Source organism: Maylandia zebra, linkage group LG5 (genome assembly GCF_041146795.1).
Source record: "Maylandia zebra isolate NMK-2024a linkage group LG5, Mzebra_GT3a, whole genome shotgun sequence".
In the NCBI taxonomy this organism is placed as follows: Eukaryota; Metazoa; Chordata; class Actinopteri; order Cichliformes; family Cichlidae; genus Maylandia; species Maylandia zebra.
Genome location: NC_135171.1, coordinates 7,488,879 through 7,509,089, shown reverse-complemented (window position 1 = coordinate 7,509,089; position 20,211 = coordinate 7,488,879). Strand labels below are relative to the sequence as shown.

At 42.4% G+C, this 20,211-nt stretch overlaps 1 protein-coding gene across 12 annotated transcripts in view; it reads right to left on the bottom strand.

The window, feature by feature from the left end:
* Positions 1–8,749: 8,749 nt before the first annotated feature.
* iqsec1b (IQ motif and Sec7 domain ArfGEF 1b) overlaps positions 8,750–20,211 on the bottom strand; it is a 248,814-nt gene continuing 237,352 nt past the window's right edge. For 11 of the 12 annotated variants that reach the window (XM_004559864.4, XM_076883664.1, XM_076883665.1 and 8 more), the window contains 8 exons: positions 19,927–20,066; positions 19,329–19,358; positions 19,041–19,166; positions 18,848–18,947; positions 17,815–17,976; positions 17,526–17,702; positions 16,401–16,450; positions 8,750–14,308 (listed from right to left, as the gene is read on the bottom strand). In XM_004559864.4, the coding sequence (XP_004559921.1) occupies positions 13,754–14,308; positions 16,401–16,450; positions 17,526–17,702; positions 17,815–17,976; positions 18,848–18,947; positions 19,041–19,166; positions 19,329–19,358; positions 19,927–20,066 (1,340 nt within the window). In that variant the 3' untranslated portion in view covers positions 8,750–13,753. The remainder of the gene's footprint in view (positions 14,309–16,400; positions 16,451–17,525; positions 17,703–17,814; positions 17,977–18,847; positions 18,948–19,040; positions 19,167–19,328; positions 19,359–19,926; positions 20,067–20,211) is intronic. The other variant, XM_004559871.5, reaches the window with a different exon arrangement.

Genomic DNA, 20,211 nt, shown 5'->3' with positions numbered 1-20,211 from the left:
GTAAGAGATATGTTCGAGAGGCGTTCTCTGACCCATGTAAACTACAGACTTACAAATGTGAACGGTCTTCTATGGGTCTTCTAACACATACATACCGAGCTTACTGGTAGTGTAACTTTGAATAAAAATTATGTTTTGTTTTGTTTGTGTTTGTGTTTACAAAAAAAAATCTATATCTTTGTAAAAAATAACTCTCTTACCAACTTTGATTTTTATTTTTCACGTGTTCTTTACAGAAGACCGCGGTCATAAAGACTGTGACTTTTAAAAAGTGTTTGTTGAATTTTATTTTATTTTATTTACCATGTTATCTGTATATAATGTATATGTTCACTCATGTTTTATTACTAAAAATATGCAATTCGTATTTGTAGCTTTCAAGTAGAGCAATCCCAGGAAAAAAACAAAAACAAACCCATACGTGACTCCATGATCCTCCGTCTCGCTGACTATAAGCCCTCGAATTTAAAGTTGGAAAGCACAAGACCTTCAAAGAATTAAATTTCGTGTACGTCATGAATACTAGTGCCATTGGTTTTTCGAATTTTCCGACGGTACTTGAACATATCATAGCAATACATGCAGGACTCCACTAGATGACGTATTCTGCAAAGAAACCACTCAGCCCTAGAGTAGAGAGGGCTCTGCTTCTGACTTGTGCTGGAAACTGGACCTAAATTATGGACAATAACTTTTTTCTTTTTGTGGTATCGCAAGAAATAAGTGGTTATATAAATATGAGTATACATAATAGTTATTATTCATAGATACCTACATCCTAAGTTCCTGTTAATCTTCTGAAAGAAACAGAATGAATGTGTTGTTACAATGGTAATGCCAGGAGAGGCAGTATTAGTTCTGTGTTACATTAATGTGTAAGGAAGTGGAAGAAGAGTGTGTCCTGTAGGAGGCAGTAGAAAATGGATGCTCATGTTCTGTACATGCCCTGAAAGTAAGGTTCAGTAAACCAGTGCAACGATACCCCGGTGTAAGGCTCAGTTATTGTATTTTTATTTTTTGAAGATGCAACATCTTTTTGGCGACGAGGACGTTTAGGGGGAAGGAGTTTGGGCGATCGGACTGAAAGAAAAGAGAAGAAAATAAAGTGATGGAGTCGGCTACAGGTTTGGCTAGCTTTTCAAAGAATGCAAAAGTTTTCGGCTGGAAATAGAAGGCAGTGACCTCGAAGCGGAAATGGCTACAATTGGTACGCTAGTAGCGTTCGATCCAAAGAATCAGACTTGGGATGAGTACACGGAAATACTCGAGCAGTTTTTCGCAGCTAACGGGATCGACGATGCAGAGAAACAAAGAGCGATATTAATAAGTGTCGTCGGAGCAGCGACGTACAGCTTGATGCGAAACCTTCTCAGCCCGGCCAAGCCCAAAGACAAAACCTTCCAAGAGCTGGTGCTTCTGATGAAAAATCACTTCGATCCGAAGCCCAGTGAAATTGTGCAAAGGTATAAGTTCGACTCTCGCTCCCGCAAGCCGAGTGAAACCGTCATGGAATATGTAGCGGAGCTGCGTCGCCTGGCACAGGATTGTAACTATGGCAACACGTTACAACAGATGTTGAGAGATAGGATCGTCTGCGGAATTAAGGATGACCGAATTCAGAGACGTCTCTTGTCAGAAATAGATCTCACTTTTGACAAGGCTCTGTCAATTGCAGTAGCCATGGAGACTGCAAATAAAAATGCACAGGATCTGCAGACCTCAGGGGCGTCAGCAAAATGTTTCAGTCTCGCTAGAGGACAACAGGAGAGTCGTACCTTTAAAGCAGAAAATAAAGAGTGTTATCGTTGCAAAGGAACCAAGCACACAGCAGCAGACTGTAAGTACAAACAAGAAAAATGTCATGCTTGTGGTAAAATGGGACACATAGCTAGAGCTTGTAAAAGCAAGACTAAACTGAACCAGAAAAAAGTATGGATCGACATATGTAAAGAAAGAAAAAAAGCAGAGTTCACACTACAGTACTCACAATGTGGGCGAGAAAGCAGATAACAACAAAACTGATAGCTCTGAAGATGACTCTTTTATGTTGAACTGTGTCAAGTGCAGTCAAGGGCACAAAAGAAAACTGTTCAAGTTAGGGTGTGGCAGTGCGGTACACTTAAGAAGAGTAGACCCCTACACTGTGGATATGCAAATTGATGGAAAAAAGGTGAACTTTGAAATAGACACTGGATGTTGCCTAACAGTCATGAACGAAGCAACATTCAGAGAAACAGGGAAAGACAGCAAGCCCCCCAGCCTGCAGCCCATCAAAATCAAGCTCGAAACTTATACAGGGGATCCTGTTAAGGTGATTGGTGCAACACGAGTCAGCGTCAAATACAAGCAGCAGAAAAAACATCTGCCCCTGGTGGTGGTCGAAGGCGACGGCCCCAGCTTGCTAGGTCGAGCTTGGCTCGAGGAAATTAAATTGGACTGGGGTGAAGTGAAAAACAGTCCTAACAACAGAAAGCTGCACCAAGTCAAAACAACAGAGAAAACACTTCAGCAAGTGTTAAGTAAACATGAAAATGTGTTCAAAGAGGAGTTGGGCACCCTGAAAGGAATGAAAGCTGCTATTCATGTGAAAAGTGATGCCACCCCACGCTTCTTCCGTCCGCGTTCTGTCCCCTTTGCTATGCGAGCAAAAGTCGACGAGGAAATAGACCGACTGTTGAAAGAAGGCATCATCTCGCCAGTGAAATATGCTGAATGGGCGGCACCAGTAGTGCCACTCCTGAAGCCCACAGGGACAATAAGACTGTGTGGGGATTACAAGCTTACTGTAAATACCGTGGCTTCACTGGAGCAGTACCCCATACCCAGAATGGAGGACTTGTTTGCCACACTGTCCGGGGGTAAGCAGTTCTCAAAATTAGACATGAGCCACGCTTACCAGCAAATCCTCTTGGATGACGAATCGAAAAAGTACGTGACAGTAAACACATCGCGGGGGCTGTTCACGTATAACAGATTGCCTTTTGGAGTGGCCTCTGCTCCAGCAATATTCCAGAGGACCATGGAAAGTCTTTTGAAGGGGATACCTCATGTAGCAGTGTATTTAGATGACATCTTAGTGACTGGAGTGGATGAAGTAAGCCATCTACAGAACCTGGATGAGGTGTTGACCCGGTTGGAGGAAGCTGGGTTGAGGTTAAAGAGGTGCAAGTGTGCCTTCATGCAAGAGAAAGTGGAGTACTTGGGGCACATAGTGGACGCCCAGGGGCTCCACCCAGTGGAAAAGAAAGTTAAAGCAATCATGGACGCACCTACCCCCACAAATGTCACTGAACTGAAAGCATACTTAGGTTTGCTAAATTACTACAACAAATTCCTTCCAAACCTGGCAACCCGGTTGGCACCCTTACATGAACTTTTGAGACACGAGGTACGGTGGACATGGCAAAAGAGACAAGAGGAAGCATTCCAGAAATCTAAGAACCTGTTGAACTCAGCAGAGGTGTTAGTTCATTATTCTGCTGACCGTGAGTTGGTTCTCTCATGTGATGCATCCCCATATGGCGTAGGCGCCGTATTGTCACATAAGATGGAGGATGGAAGCGAGAGACCTTTGGGGTTCATGTCACGCACACTCTCTCCTGCTGAGAAAAAGTATTCTCAGCTTGACAAAGAAGGTCTAGCTGTGATATTTGGCATCAAGAAATTTCACAAATACTTGTATGGCCGAGTTTTCACGATTTACACAGATCATAAACCCCTAATCTCACTGTTCAATGAAAAGAAGCCTATACCTCAGATGGGCTCACCAAGAGTACAAAGATGGGCCGTGACATTGAGTGCTTACGAGTACAACATCAGGTACAAGCCAGGAAAACATCATGAAAACGCGGATGCGCTCAGCCGGTTGCCGGTACCAGACTCAGCACCTGAGCGAGAGATGGCTGAGCAGGTTTTGATGATGGATGTACTGGATGACACATTAGTGGACACTGCACAGATCAAACGATGGACAGCTAAGGATGTCTTGTTGTCGCAAGTCCACGAGTACACCTTAAAAGCCTGGCCAACTGAGACCGACACCTGTTTAAAGCCGTATCGACAGAGAAAGCTGGAACTGAGTGTGAGGGATGGTTGCGTGCTCTGGGGAGCCCGAGTAATTATTCCCACCAAAGGCCGAGACAAAATATTGAAACTCCTGCACCAGACTCATACAGGCATGTCGAAGATGAAAGGCTTGGCAAGGTCGTATGTATGGTGGCCAGGGATGGATGAGAACATTGAAAGAGAAGTGCAGGCATGTGAGGAGTGTCAGAAACACTCCAAGTCACCACCTACTGCACCATTACACCCTTGGGAGTGGCCGGAGTCACCATGGTCCAGAATCCATGTGGACTATGCAGGGCCTTTCCTCGGGGAGATGTTTCTAATCATTGTGGATGCTCATTCCAAGTGGATGGACATTTACCCTGTGAAATCCTCTACATCACAGGTAACTATAGAGAAACTGCGCCAGAGTTTCAGTGTGTTTGGACTACCTAAAATGTTAGTTTCAGACAACGGAACATGCTTCACAAGTGCTGAATTTGAGTCATTCATGAAGCAGAATGGAATTGACCATGTAAGATCAGCACCTTTCCACCCTTCTTCAAATGGGCTGGCTGAGAGGGCGGTCCAGACCTTTAAGGAGGGGATGAAGAAAGTCAAAGGTGATACCTTGCAAACCAGCCTGTCCCGATTTCTGTTCAGTTATCGCATCACACCGCATGCCACTACTGGTTTATCACCTGCAGAGTTGATGATGTCACGGAGACTCAGATCAGTTTTGGACTTGCTCATGCCTGATGTGAAAACAAAAGTGCAGCACAAACAATCGAAACAGAAAGAAAATCATGACACCAAGAAAAGACTGAGAAGTTTCACACCAGGAGACAAGGTCTTCATCAGAAACTACTCCTATGGCCCGAAGTGGATTCCCGCAGTCATTGTGAGAGCATCGGGTCCAGTGTCTTACATTGTTACCATTGGATCAGGTCAAACTGTGAAGCGGCATGTGGATCAGGTGAGAGCAAGAGTGGCTGACACTGTTCCCAGTACACCAGACAGGGAGGTGGAGCCATTGCTTGACAAAGAATCAGTGCCTGAGTGCTGCTTGCCATCAGAGTTGGACACATCGCCACAACCTCCGGCAATGGAGTTGCCTTATGCTCCGGAGACTCCAGCTCCCGGAGACTCCTCAGGGACACCCGTGTTGCGACGTTCCCAGAGAGAGAGACGTCCACCAGAGACTTTAAAGGACTTTGTTAGGTAGTGTGAGATCTTCCAGAAATAGAGCAACAATGCGCTCTGATCTCACAGGAAGGACGTACCTTCCTAGTTAGAAAAAAAAAAAAAGAGAAACATGGAAACCTATGTACAGTTGTATGGTTGTATGGTTACCTTAATTACATGTTGATTGGTTGTTAAGCATTCTTTAGATAAACAGTTATTTTGTAAGTCAAGGGAGTTGTTGACTTAAGGGGGGAGGAGATGTGGTATCGCAAGAAATAAGTGGTTATATAAATATGAGTATACATAATAGTTATTATTCATAGATACCTACATCCTAAGTTCCTGTTAATCTTCTGAAAGAAACAGAATGAATGTGTTGTTACAATGGTAATGCCAGGAGAGGCAGTATTAGTTCTGTGTTACATTAATGTGTAAGGAAGTGGAAGAAGAGTGTGTCCTGTAGGAGGCAGTAGAAAATGGATGCTCATGTTCTGTACATGCCCTGAAAGTAAGGTTCAGTAAACCAGTGCAACGATACCCCGGTGTAAGGCTCAGTTATTGTATTTTTATTTTTTGAAGATGCAACACTTTTCTTTATCTACATGTGTGTAGAATAATTTTCACCACCAACTAAGATATTTAAAAGCTGTATAAATAAAAGAAATAAAAAAAAATTTGCACACACCCTACTGACAGAAATAAAAACCTGGAGCTGGTTTGCTTCTGTATCATTGAATGTGTACTTGTCTAATACATGCTGTTCTTTGCTGGCAGAGGAAATGAAGCCCTGTACTTGGTCCCTCCCAGGCCGCATGATGACGTTGTCCTGCTGACACTATGGATGTGGCCCTCATTGCTGGAATCTATTTTTAGATCCAGCCTCAAGGGCCAGACAGACAAACAGGGCAAACTGTCATTCAGACCACCTGCCACAGTTAGGCAAGTAGCCAAGGCATGCTGGCTGTGCGAGACTGAAAAAAGAATAAGAGTACTGCAGTTGTGACCTTCATCAGAGGCTTCAACTTCCTGAGAATTTTGTTTAGGTTGATAGAAATATCTCAGCGTCCCTGGTGGCCTCTGTATTGTTGGAGCTACGTGAAGGGGAGGAAAATAGAAACACATATGTATCACTCATGGGCAGGACAATATAGCTGCAGCCGAGGACAGTGGATATCATATCCTCACTATTGTTTCATGGAATGTAGGGATTTTAAAGGGGAGTTCCACTAAATTCACACATAAAGGTCATTTTATTCGTCACAAGGTAGTACTCGCCCTGTTGGAGTACTTGTACAATGTTTTCTGTGCTGCTGAATTTAAAGCTGAAAATAAAATCTAGATGATGTTGTCAGGTCAAAGTGAGGATGTGGAGTTTCAGGTTTGCATGAAAGTTCATGACCAATACAAGATAATACGTAAATGCATGAATACATGCATAGTGTGCACTAAATCTAATAATGGAAACACTCTAAGAAGACCAATTCTGAGCTAATCTAGTCTCAGTTACTGTAGATAGTCCTGTCCTTGCACACTCTGTTTCAGGAGCCAGTGGTTAACTAACAGGGTTAATAGTTTTAACCCCTGCTCTTGAGCAAGACGTTGATCCCCAAAGTGTAAACACTGGCAGTGCTAGATATTTCAAAGCACTTTATCCTGCTAGAGTAGACTGTGTACTGTCACACTGGCTATACAAAAGCCAAAAAAAGTCTGGTTCCACAACTATGCAGTCTATTTTAATTCAGTAAAATCTACATAAGGGACACTTTTAAGAAGAATAGGCTATAAAGACTGAATATATCACATATACATATTAAAAAACAGTTCTTTAAAGGCCCTAGTTTCTACAGCTATGGGACCATCATTGCGTAGAGAAGCCTTTAAAGCACTCTTGAGAATATTCTATGACTTCTCTCAGAAATGTAATACTGACACCTTTAAGAAGAATGAAGAAGCAGCCAGAGGTTCTGGAGCTCTAGTACATCTTTTCCACTGATGCAGTGCCAGTGGCTAAAATAGAACTCTTTAAACTCTTTAAAGACCACACTGCTACAGAAAAGCCCCACATGCTGGTCTTAAATTTGTACCCCAAAGATCAGTGGCAATCAGAAGAAATTCACGGGTGATTGCTGATCCAGTGTGCTAAGATTTCCTTTCCCATTGGAGTCACTGCAGCTTCCATGACAGTGTTTGGTTCTAAAACTCTAAAACAAGGCTGGTTCTCCAAAGGTGCCAAGGAAGAAGTCTTGAGGAAGTCTGGTCACATGACTAGGATGACTGCATCACAGAGATGCTGTCCTAAGATGTTTTGGACTCATATAGAGTTCCCAGATTCTCAGCCACCACACCATGTTTGAGGTTAGGAAAAACCTTCTCAATTCCCGACACAGAACCCTTTGAAGTAGAAAAGCCTGGTGTATTTATTTTCAACTGTTGGCACCTGATAGAGTCCAAAGTGGCCACTTTGACATGTTTTGTCTGGATGCGCTTTAGTTTCTTATATTTTCCTCATTTTTTGGTAACCTTTTGCTCTCAGTCTCAGGTGGAGTTGTTGGACTGGCATTAAGTCTCAGGTTTTCCTGTCTGGACAGTTCTTCCCACGCCTGTTCCTAATGGTGTGATTAATGAATAATTTTGTTGGGTGGTGATTGTCCTTGCTGTGGTTGTCTGTAATCTCCTGTGCCTGTGTAATGCTCTTTCTCTGTGAACATGCTGCCTCCAAGTCACACATTCCTGAAGACTGTGAGCACCATCAGCTGCTTTTCTCAGCTCTGGCATGCCAGCACAGTCACCCTCAAAGGACTAACCTCTTCTCCACCTGCTTGCCAGCTCTCCACCCATCTCCTCTCAGCAACTAGCTAACCAAGTATACCTCCTGAGTTCTGAGTAAGACACTTGAAAACTCTCACTCTTACCAGTATCCGTCTTGCTGCACTTCAATAAACATCTAAACCTGCCAGCGTCTGCTCTTGGTTGGTTGTTCAAACCAGCTTAAGACACAGTAACAGGTGAGAAATCATATTTCATTACAGAATGAGTGTGGACATTAAAGGGAGTGGTAAAGCAAATATACAGAGAGCTCATAAGGCACATCTATCTGCACAGCTGAGGCTATTAGAACATATCTGCTTAACTCTGGTTCTAATGTATACACCACAGATCTGCAGTGAAAGACCTGCAGTCAAAACAGTAACCTGCAATACTGCAAGACTGACCTGGGAAATGTTTGCAGGTGAGACTGATCTGGAAGACTATGCCAGTTCAGTTCTGGGATGCAGACACTTTTGCATTACAAAAAAAGGACAATAAAGCTGTACAGCAAAGCAGGAATGCAGCCTTCAGGTCAGGGTACAGAGGAGCCTACAGCTCAGCCATATTTACTTCCTCCTCTCCATCTGCTTTCACGCATTCACTCATTTAGGGATCTGAATTCAGCCTACAAGAAGTGTAGCTCCTTGATCTTCCCAGTCATTCATCTGACACCAAGAAATACCAAGCAGGATGCAAACAGGCAGACAACTGCTCCGATTTGACTGTATATCATTTTATTTTGCGTTCTCAACATTGTCACAGTACTAGTTTTACATCAATGGGTATTTTTCTACTTAGAAACAGAATGCATAATAAAATAAGAGCACTCCTCTCTTCCCTTTGACTTCAGAAGTCTGGCTGTGAGTGTGAGAAAACAGAAGCATCTCAGGAAAGACGACAGAAACGGTGTTAGCCGTGTAACAATTGGCTGTTCATCTCTAGATCCTATGATAATTCAGTCCTGTCGGAGGCAGAGAGAAGCAGTTTGATTATGTAAAGATCACAAGGGAGCAGGAATGCACCTTCAATGTAACTGTAGACACTGAATAGTAATAATAAGAATAATTAATAACAATAATTTACAGACTATTTACATATGTTACTCATTCTTTATTACCAGCTTGCCATTAAAATATTTCCTCCATGTCCAGCCCTCTTTACTTTTACTTCAAGTCACATTAGATTCCATATTTACACTCAGCAGTACCCTGCCAGGTCTTTATACTCTACAGTGGAAATATGGGTGAAATGCATGCCGGAGGAGAATGATGCACAAACAAAAAGACACACTAGCAGGCCAAAACTCGTCTAGATGTAAACAAGCACAAGTCAGGGAAGTCGTAGCTATGCTGGAAGGTTAAGTTCTAGTCAAGCACGCCGCTTGACAGAGCAACGGTTGAAAAAACAACAACAAATGAAACCAAAAAAAGAGAGTAGAAGAAAGAAACAGTAGGCATCAATGGCATGCAGCAAAGCACCTCACATGGAATCTGGACAGGTTTCACAATAGATCAGTGCTCTGAAGGAACTGGAAGGTTGTAGGGTAATAAAAGTAACTCGGGCTCCTTTTTTGGGATCTGCCTGTACCTTTACTCTCTAATAGCCTGTTGGTGTTCGAATCCTGGTCTGAAGACAAACTTTGTGATTGGTCGGGTACAGCGTTGGGTTTTAAATACAGCCCGCAGTAGATTTCATGTTAAACTGATTGTAACAATGCAATATTGGCACTTTCCTGACACTGTAGCACAGAAACTGCAGCCAACTATAAGGTGTGAAAGTTACAGGAGCCTACAGTGCACGGACACAACAAAATCTATTTTAAAGGTACTTTTTGTAAGGACATATTGCAAATTGTACACATGCGTTAATAAAACTTTCACCACCAGGAGGCAGTGGTTTTCTCAGCAGGTGTGTTGAAATGTTTACGGAGGCGTCGTTCTTTTCATTTTTTATGTTTTTTATTGTGTTGCCTTTTGCAGGCTACCATTGCAAATAGGAATGTTTTCGTAATGATTTACCTGATTTACAAGTTGTAAAGTTACATTTATTTCAGCACCATCTTGTGGAACAAATGTGCATTGCATGAAAGTACGGCTGGGCCTTATTTTAACTTAACCCTGTAACGCCAAGTATATCATAATTGATACATGAGATTTTTAGACCCTTACATTATCAGTGTGATTTATTTTTTCCTGAAAAACCTGAATAAACTGCACAATAAAATTTTAAGCAATCAATTGCATAAAAATGCCAGTTGTAGCAATAAATTAAAACTCATATATGCAAATTGATATTTCACTTCTTTTTTTGTAAAAAATGAAAAGTGAGGTTGAATAAACACTCTCAAATGAATTTTCTGGCAGTTATTTCTTGGTTCAGGCTTTTCAGGGTTAATCCCATACAGAGATGACGTCGATGAAGTCATAGTATTTGGTTTCCCCCCCACATTATTTGACAGCTTCAGTTCATTTCAGAAGTTTTTTATTCTAATGGAATAGATTTTAAATACGTACCTTTAAATAAAATTTTACTTTTTCTACAAAAAAAAAGAAAAAAAAAGAAAGAATCTAATTGTTTTTTTTTAAAAACATTACTAAATGCTTTACAAAATCAGTAATAAAACTTTAAGAAGCACAAGCTCTGGGTTGCCAGGTTGTAAGGTCTTGGCAAATCTACATCCTCACTGAACATTTCCAGGAAATACTGAAGCAGTTCTCATAGTTTTTGTATCTTATTTGCTTAGAGTATCACCTCAATAAGAGGCAGGTTATACTGTTTTATGTGAGAGTGGAGGGGAAACTGTGCCAAGTGTGGAACCTGCTTTGTATATCAACGAAAATCACTTGAAACTGCCCTATGGACTTTGCACAAACTCTAAATTCTGCTTGCACACGTGGGAGGTTTTACTTGTGCTTTCCAAACCAGAGTGGAATCATATAAAATTGCTTATTAAACCTACTAATGTTTGGAAACTCAACAGAGCACCTTTAGCCTGTGGAAAAAATTTGAAAATTACATTTGAAAATCTATATACTGATAACATTGTGCAGCCAATCAGAAACTAAATGGCTTAAAAAGAAGGAGAACAGAGCTGTAACTGCTTGTTTCAGACAGCGCTAAACTGAGTATGTAATGGATTATTCTGAACAGTGAAAAGCATGCAAAGCTACTGCAATAAAAGCAGAGAGCTAAAAAACAGTGTAGCAAATACCATTTATAATAATCAGCCAGCTGTGGACTACGGATTCCTGGAAAAAAAAGCTACTTTTGGCTGCTCTTTGCCAAAGCAGTTAGCGCCTCATGTTTGATGCCCGTCCTTACACAAACACCAAGGGATCTGTGTCTCTTCTCTGGGTTGAAGAGGGGACGTTTGGCTTGTTGGGTGAATGTGTAAACTACTAGACTGTTAGAGAGAAACCTTAAAAACGTGTAATTTATAGTATATCATAAAAATGTGTAATTTCCTGTATAACTGGGTAAACATTAGGCCACAAGACACTTTCCAGAACCTGGCAACCCAAAAGTTGTCTTATAATGAATACAAAGAGCATTTCTAAGCATATTATTCAATCAAACATTATGAAGCAAGTACAAAGTGTGGCTTTAACTGAGGGCATATATATTTAAGAATACTGATCTACTGGACACCACTTGAAAATGGTAACGTGTGCGCCGCTGACAGACAGAGAGAAAATGTGAAGATAAAAGTTTCCTTTTTAAATAATCGATTATCACTCTGATTTTCAAATGACAGAACACACAGAGCTTCCCCGTTACAGCTTTGATCAGGTCCTGCTTTAACTACAGTTGAACACTAACGATCCAGTTTAACTACTGTACTGCATGTGGATCGGGTTAAAATACAGATTTGGTTACTTATCGTCTGGAGTGACATGAACACATCGCTGACTTCGGTTAGCTGTATTTGAAGAAGTCAAAACTATTCTACCATTCTTTTTTTTTAAACAACTGTCAACTGTAACACTGATATAGTTTGGGAGTACACAGTTTGAAAATAGCCTCAAGATATAACGTTACATGCAGTTCTTTTCTGTGACACTCTGCATCAGTGTGAAAGGTCCAGTTCCTCCAAATCCATGTGGATACTTGCACTTCACTGAAACACTGAGAAAGAAATGCCAGAGGACGCCGGAGGGAGAAAGTAAAGGGCGAAACTAACAGAACGACCAACAGATTGAACTTGTTCTTCAACAAAAACAAACAACAACAACAACAAAAAACAGTAAATACATATTGCACTAGTTTAAAAAATGCATCTCACAGTCTTTAAGCAGATACAGACTAACTCCTGCCATTGATATCAGCTATGTAGAATGAGCGCTGCATCTGTTGCTTTCAGAAACAGAAAATATGCTCCAGGACAGCAGCCCCCCTGCCTCCGCTCCACACACACACCACAGATACTGTGCACGGGATGACCGGGAGGTACAAGCAGCCATCCCATAATATGTCAGAAAGATGATTGATATAAAACCGCTCTCCGTAATGAGTCAAGCATAAGGGCGCTGTCACCATCACAGAATGATAATTATTGATTTTTGCTCTGTGGCGTCCATCCCAGGGAAAAAACCTCAAGACAAAACAAAACAGTCAGTTACGGCACGCTCGCCGTTCCAGCAGACGCACGGGGAAACCGAAGAGGGAGAGGCCACGCTCAGCCAGCTGAGAGCTTCCACAGTGGGACATGTTTCCCTGCTGCACAGTTTCTCCCTCAGTTTCCACATGAAAAACATCCAGCGTCGTCCTCCTCCCCCTGCAGGACAGACTTGCAGAGTCCCACCAGGCTGCAGGACAGCCTTTATATATTCGTATTGTTCATTGGATTCTAAAAAAATAGTTAAAAAAATAAAAGGAGGGCAGGCAAGCAGCGAGTGCCGCTGGCTTCCTTTGCTTTCAGAGCAGGGGAGAGAGAGAGCTCCGGCCCGGAGACACGTGCAGTGGATGAGACTGTAGGTGGGCTGGAGTGCAGCAGCCCTCAACAATCTAACTTCTAGCTCAAAGGCAACCATTCACAGCAGTACTCTTGCGTCCGACTGCCTAACTAAGAAAAGCTTTGATTGGTTTCTTAACAGTGAAACTACGCCATCTATGTGCAAGTATAATACTGAGAGTTTTCATCGATGCTGTTTGTTCTGTAGTAATAACTATAATAATAACATTTGATATTATTATTTTACAAAATACTATGCACAATATACATAAAGCAATCTGTGTGACTAAATTAGTAAATGCTTTAATAATTGGCACATTTATCACTGCTAACAGAGATATCACAGTGCACTGTGAGCTACTGCTACATTAAATACTTGCACAGCCACGGCTGAGGCTGAGCTGTCGTCTTCGTGTCTGTTCAGCCAAACCGTCTTGACAACGTTTAAAGTTACTGTGTGAAGATTAATATGTACTTCTTGTGTAAAATACTAGTAAGCGAGTTCCGGTAGTTTACTGAGAAACAAACAGTAGTTGTGGTCTTTGTGCATGCTCTTGTCTGTTGCTCCTGAAGCGGGTAGACATGTCTTATGTCCTGAAACAAAATGATAGAAGCGGCTCTAAAAGAAAGGAAAAAAATCTGAAGGAGGCACAACGGGATCTCGTCTGGCTTCGTAGCCCCAGACCGGCGATGCACAGTGCCACCATCATGTCAGCCCAGGAGGAAAAAGTTCAGCTGCAGGGTCCAGAGAGGACGACCTGCCCCTCACACCACTGTGCTGATGCCGCTGTGCTTGGGCTTGGTGCTGCTGGGTCCCTGGGAGGATGGTGGCGGTGCGCCGTGGTGGTGGGGAGGGCCGTGAGTGGGGTGGGTGGAGGAGTGCGGTGGGTGGCTCCCGTGCCCATGGGGCCCGTGAGGATGAGCCGGGTACGGCTGCTGCTGGCTGTGAGACGGGGGAGGGTGGTACTGGTGCGGTGGGTGCTGCAAGTGGGCCGGCGGGTGGTAGTGGTGATGGTGGTGATAAGGGGGTGGGTTCTGGGTCATGTGGCAGAACTGGGCGTGGTGCGGGTGCATGGGCACCGGTCCTTCCGTCTCCACGCGGGCTGTGTGGTGCAGGTTGGCTGGGTGCGGGGTGTGGGAGATGAGAGTAGGGTGCAGCTGGGGCTGAGGGGTGGGGCTTGGCGACTTCACACGCCTGGTGCCGAACAACGATCCGAGCAACGAGGAAGAGTTGGGCAGGGACTGGGCGCTGTGACGGGATGGGCAGTCTCGGCTGGACGGGGCTCTCCGCCGCATGTGAGGACTGCTAATGATGGACCCCTGCAAGAGAGAAGGCTGTCAGATCACACAGACAATCACGAGATCCACAGCAGACAAACGCACACCTGCACTTTCGTATGCTCTGCAGCGTGCACAGCCTCGCTCAATTCTTTTCACAGCGACACCGACCACATGACCAGCTACAGCTGATCTCAAATCTCCCATGATTGCTTGTGCTGCCTTGTGGAAAAGCATCGCCATTTCCTTTTCCAGTTCACTGCCTTTGTTTGTCTATCCATGCTAACATCTCACGCTCCACTCTCCCTAAATGGTCTGGAGGCTCAGCTTGCCGAGCCTGTCAGAGCCTGCAGTGTCTGCGCTGTCATGAGTAGACACACAGCTTGTACGTCTTCAGCTCTGACAGCAGATGCTTTTGTGAGTTTTCATCACTCCTACCTCTGGTTTCTGAGCTCTCTAAATACATGTAAAATCACTTATGGATCTGTGGACAACAATCTGACACTGCAGACCTGAATAAGGTTTTTTGCCATTTGCATGCAGCTCATACAGAAATTTCCCCCAAGCCTGGTGAAGAAGTAATTTGTACATTTTCTTTACATTTTCATAGCACAAAACACACAATAAACGATAAATATAACATAAGATAAATACAACACAGTCTAACCAAAATTAATAAAGCTATGCATAAAGTGCACAATGAACTTATAATAGATGATCTTCAAAATCCAAAAGTTCAGCCTATTTAATTATGATCTATACGTGTGTTTTTACACATGAATACTGCTAAATTAACAGAGTTGCATAATATTCTGAATGATTTGCGATGGTGTCAGCGTGCTTTGAAGGTAGTGCATTTTATTTAAATGACAAGGAAGGGTAGTTGTGAACTGTTTTTAAAAGTTAAACACTTTGAGCTGGAACTAATTGACTTGTGATGTTGGTTTATAGTGCCGAAGGAATTTAAATCAATCTATTTATACGGCGTCAAATCACAACAACAGTCACCTCAAAGTACGATATAATGTAGGGTAAAGACTGCAAAAATACAGAGAAAACTCCAATAATCAGATGACCCCTATGTGGAAGCCCTTGGTGACAGTGGGAAGGAAAAAACTCCCTTTTAACAGGAAGAAACCTCCAGTACAGCTTGGGGAAGAAGGGATGGAGTAGATTCAAAGTAAATGTGTTTTAAATGTGTTTTAAAGCCTTTAATATTTCTGTGTTCTGTTCTAAAACATAAAATACATTTTAAAAAATGGTAACGTAGCGATCATGCTTCAGTCCCAGTGATTCTGAATCTAGTCTGAAGTTTTTCAGAGATGGAGAAATAGTAAGTTGTGGTATCTCTTCATGGGACTTGTGTAGTAATAGTTAGATTCAAGCTAGCATTGAAGTAAACTAAAAATGTATGCTAGTCTCAAATCATTAAATCAAGTTAACTCTGTCAGCCATATATAAAACAGACCAGGTCATGTTCTCATTACTTTATAATTTACAGTATTATTTTTTTATTTTTGAATTACTCATCTGAATCTGCTAACATAAGTTATCAATGCAAACAATAGGGTAAAGACTTCCATATTATGCTGTAATACAAAGGTAATGCAGAACACTGGACTGGAGCACAAACTGGAGGAAGTTCAGAACAGTCCCACTCTGAGTAGGTACAACATATCATCCTCTATGTTGGATAAGTGCAACAGTGAAAAAGGACAGGACTTTCTTGTTGATGTCAGAGGTCTGTAAAAGAAACTTCAAACTGTGTCAGCATGCAGTAGAACTGTCAGGATCATCCTGAGTGATCAAAAAAGGACAACATTCGGGTAATGGCTAAAATCTGTTCCCACTACAAAAGCCAAGATAACTCAAACGTAAGAGCCGATCATCAACGGAGCTGTCAGGACTTTATTAGTCGTGCCATGCTGTGTACGTGAAGGGTTAACATGCTAGATGCAACATCATTCCCGTTCTACTCAAAACATGCACAGCAGCCAATATGCTCACGACTAAAACACAGACACTCAAAAAAAGAGAGAAAAACACTACAAAGAAACAATGAAACAGAAACTTGTGATCACAGTGAGCAACGTAAAGTCGGAGGACAGCTCAGCATCAGTTGATCCAAACTTACTTCCATATTGCTGTCTAGTGATCCTGCACTGCTGCGTCTCCCACGCTTGCCTGCCCAGAACATGTAACATGACAGATAAGACATGCCTGGTTAAAATATGGAGGTGCACATATTTCTTGTCTGCGACGGCAGGATGCTAACACACTAAAGTGGTACACGGCTAGCTGGTGGCAGACTAGCGTGGCAGAGGGAGGCGAATAAGAACTAAAGGAAATGGGAAAGGAACAAGACACTGCTCCGAAACAAGGTCAGAGATAAATCTGTGCAGTCAACTTGAGTCACTGCTGGCAGGAAACCTTCCCATCAGCAAAACAACTGATCTGACTGCAAGAAAATGATGCTCATGTCCATTAAGATGAAAGACTCCCAAGGGACAGTTCTAAAAAAGACTGGGTGAAATCAGGGGCTAAAATATGCAATTATAAGCAATATTCAGTGTTTTAAACTCAATGTCACTAACTAAGGAATGTCAATGAATGTTACCGACTCAGGCTGATGGTCTAAAATTCTCAAAGGAACTATTACACCCACAAAACTGTGGCTCTCCTCATAACTGGTACTTGTAGATGTGTAGAGCTCCCCTTTAAAGATAGAGAACGTTCCCCGAGAACATCTAGGCTTCCGAAATCCAGATATTGATCAGGCTTTTAAAGGCTGTCCCTCATTTACCAAAAAGACACGCTGATAAAAAAACGACAGCTCACTTCAGTCTTCGAGGTTGCTTCCTCACTTTGAGGTCATTGAGTGTGCTTGTGCAGAGCCGACTGTCTACACCCCGCCTGAATGGTAACATTAATTCCTCTTACTGCTAAGACTCTCAAATTGATCGCACTGACCTACATAGCTCTGCCTCCTCCCCCTTGCGATGCAGGATTATTAGTTGATAGCCTCTGGTAAATTATACGTAGGCCCATTAGCAAACACACCCATCTCTATCTCCTTGCTTCACTGGCTCAGACACTCTGTACCGGCAGGATGGCCGCCATGCCGTATTCCAAGTTTCTAAATCGATTAACATCCAGAAGGAGTAAACAGTGTCATGCCAGCATCTAGCACAGGTACACAATCTACTCAGCCTAGATGAGGGATGAGACAGCATGTTACTATGGCAACCCCTGACTTTACCTGCATCTGAGAGATCGCGTAGGGAGCTGCTGAGGGCGCTTCTCTTCAGACCTTCACCGATGGCATAGCTGTCGTCGAGGCTTGCTCGGCTCAGGTTTCCGTTTCCTGCATCCTTCTTTAACCCGGAGCTCTGGGACATGCTAGGCCTCACCACGCCCTTCTGTTTTTCCAGCTCAGCTGTGCAAGGAGAAAATACATATGTGCCATATACTCCTGGCTTCCACATATTTTCTACTGATGCGAGACAGCTGCTGATATCGTCTATAAAAAATGGGAACAATTTACTCACATTCTATCCGGTACTTCTCCATCTCTTGGACTTCTGCAATAGATTCTCGCAAATCATCAGTGAACTTTTTGCGGTCCTGAGGATTGGGTGCATTGAAGTTGATGAGGACTTTGATATCAGCTCCAGGAATGGCTGAAGTCAGGCGAACGCCATTGGGATAGTCTAAAGAATGATGAAAATAACATTTCAGACATTATACTATTGAAGTCTATTAGAGTTAGGACTGATGTTACCAGTAGGACATAATAGGATCTGAAACCAGCTGCGGGATATCAGAACTACCATCAGAGACAACAGATTTAGGATATTAAAGTATGTGTATGTGGAGTATGTGACTTGGATTATAGATATAATTCAAAGTTTCCATGATGGCAAGCTCTGAGGTTGGCTGTTATCCATCAAAAAGGAACTTTCCAATAGACTTTCCCATTGGGATTTCTGTTAAAGGAACCATGTGACTTAAGTTTAAGTGCGAGAGTTTAACCTTCAAACAGTCCTTGTTTAGGAGGTTCTGTTGATGGAACATTTGGGATCTTTGACTTTGTTCATTTGTATTCTTGTATTTTCCCACTAGTGTCCATTGGCCATTTATAAGAACCTGCAACTGCAAACAGTTATTTTTTGTGCCCGCTTAGCTTTGAAAAGTCATGGAGCTACAGAGGAAGTCCTGAACTGTCTAGCAAGTTTTTGCATAGAAAGGCATCAAACCGGATTTTCAAGCATGACTTTTGTCGGTGCTATATAAATAAAAACGAATCAAATGAAATGAAATTTGACACAACAGCCTACAATGAGAAAGTCAGCTTTAACATTCGTAATAATAATTTAAAAAGATGCAGTTTAAAAGTAATAGTTTCTGAAAATGTCCGCTAATCAATTTGCGTTATGAGATCAGACCAAAAACAGGGCTGAAGAAACTTGTGGTTCCCTAACATTAGTTCCCTAACATTAGTTCCTAGAACTAAGGGGTCTGGGGACTCTCGGTGGACACACATCTATATCACAGTGAGTGCTTCATGCAAATACTACTTACACTGATTCTCAAAGAGGAGGACTTGCATGCCATAAAGAGAGAAGGACTGTCGAAAGCTGTATGTCACAGAATTCTTTTTCTTCTGGAAGATTTTTGTAACCTGTGAAAAAAGCAAAGCACACACTCTTTTTAAGAGTCTTTCACTCTAAAACAGAGTTTGTTCTCTTTTTACTGAAAGTAACATCTGCCGTACCACTAGCAAGTCATTGAAAAGGAAGATCTCCCTTTGGTGCAGGCCCAACTTTTGAGGTTTGTTGGGGTCGGGCACTTCAAAAAGTCTGCAGTAACAGACCAGTCTCCGGTGGGGTAGAGATAGTACCTGCACAACACAATACAGTATAATTTCTTATTCTGTCTCTTGGTGCTTCACAAAGAGCTTTCAAACATGCTGCTTCAAACTTTATGCCTCATACAGCCTTGAGGAATAACAGAAAAATCCCACTCAGTGCTAATATGAAAATAATTGAAAGGAAATACTTACACAGCCAAGACCATGATGTAAAGAGCCAATCTAAGGAGTAAGAAATCAAACAAAACACATTTCAGAGCTTGAGGGACACATGTGAAAATGTATGTAACAAGAATGATAAGAAGTTTCAAGCAATGTTTAAGACCAAATTAAAAACCAAAACAGTTTTACGGATGACAGAACCACGCTGCCAGAGTCCTTCACTTTCCTCTTTTCCGACTCCGTCCCCCATAATGGTCATGACATCATAAGGATCATCTCTCAGGTATCGACTCACAGAAGGAGTAGTTTTCAAATAAACGGCTTCAAGATCATTATGAGCGAGGCTGTTTATCTCATTTTTACACAGCTTGTTAGCTCAGACTTTTCTTGTGGTTGGTACTCAGGGCAAACAACATACTGCAGTAATTCACAATGGTATAGTAGCCCTGAAGGGTCGCACGGTGAAGAAAGCTGGCCATGAATTAACCATCACACTATAGCAGTTCAGAGGCACACTGGGTAATTTAGTGTTAATGCTCCTGCTTGGATTCAGCTCTTGAGTGGAGGTTTTTAAAAGAAAAGGAGTTACACTTCACATGTAGCTGTCCAAGGTCAAACTCCAACTTACTGGCTTTTTTCCAACGATTAGCTTTTCCACTTTCTGAACCTGGGAAACGTGGTCTTCATTTGTCTTGAGCTCCCGCTTGCGAATCCGTTCGTATATCCCTACGAGCATCTCTCGGGGGATGTCCTCCCCATCATCGACTCCTGCCGGGGGATAAGAGGAAAAGAGAAATAGAGAAAAAAAGAGGGATTAATGATTAAATTGCAGATTTATGCAAGCCAAACCTCTAAATATACTTACTTGCTGCATTGCTTATGTATCTCAAAATACATACAGAAATGTCCTTCA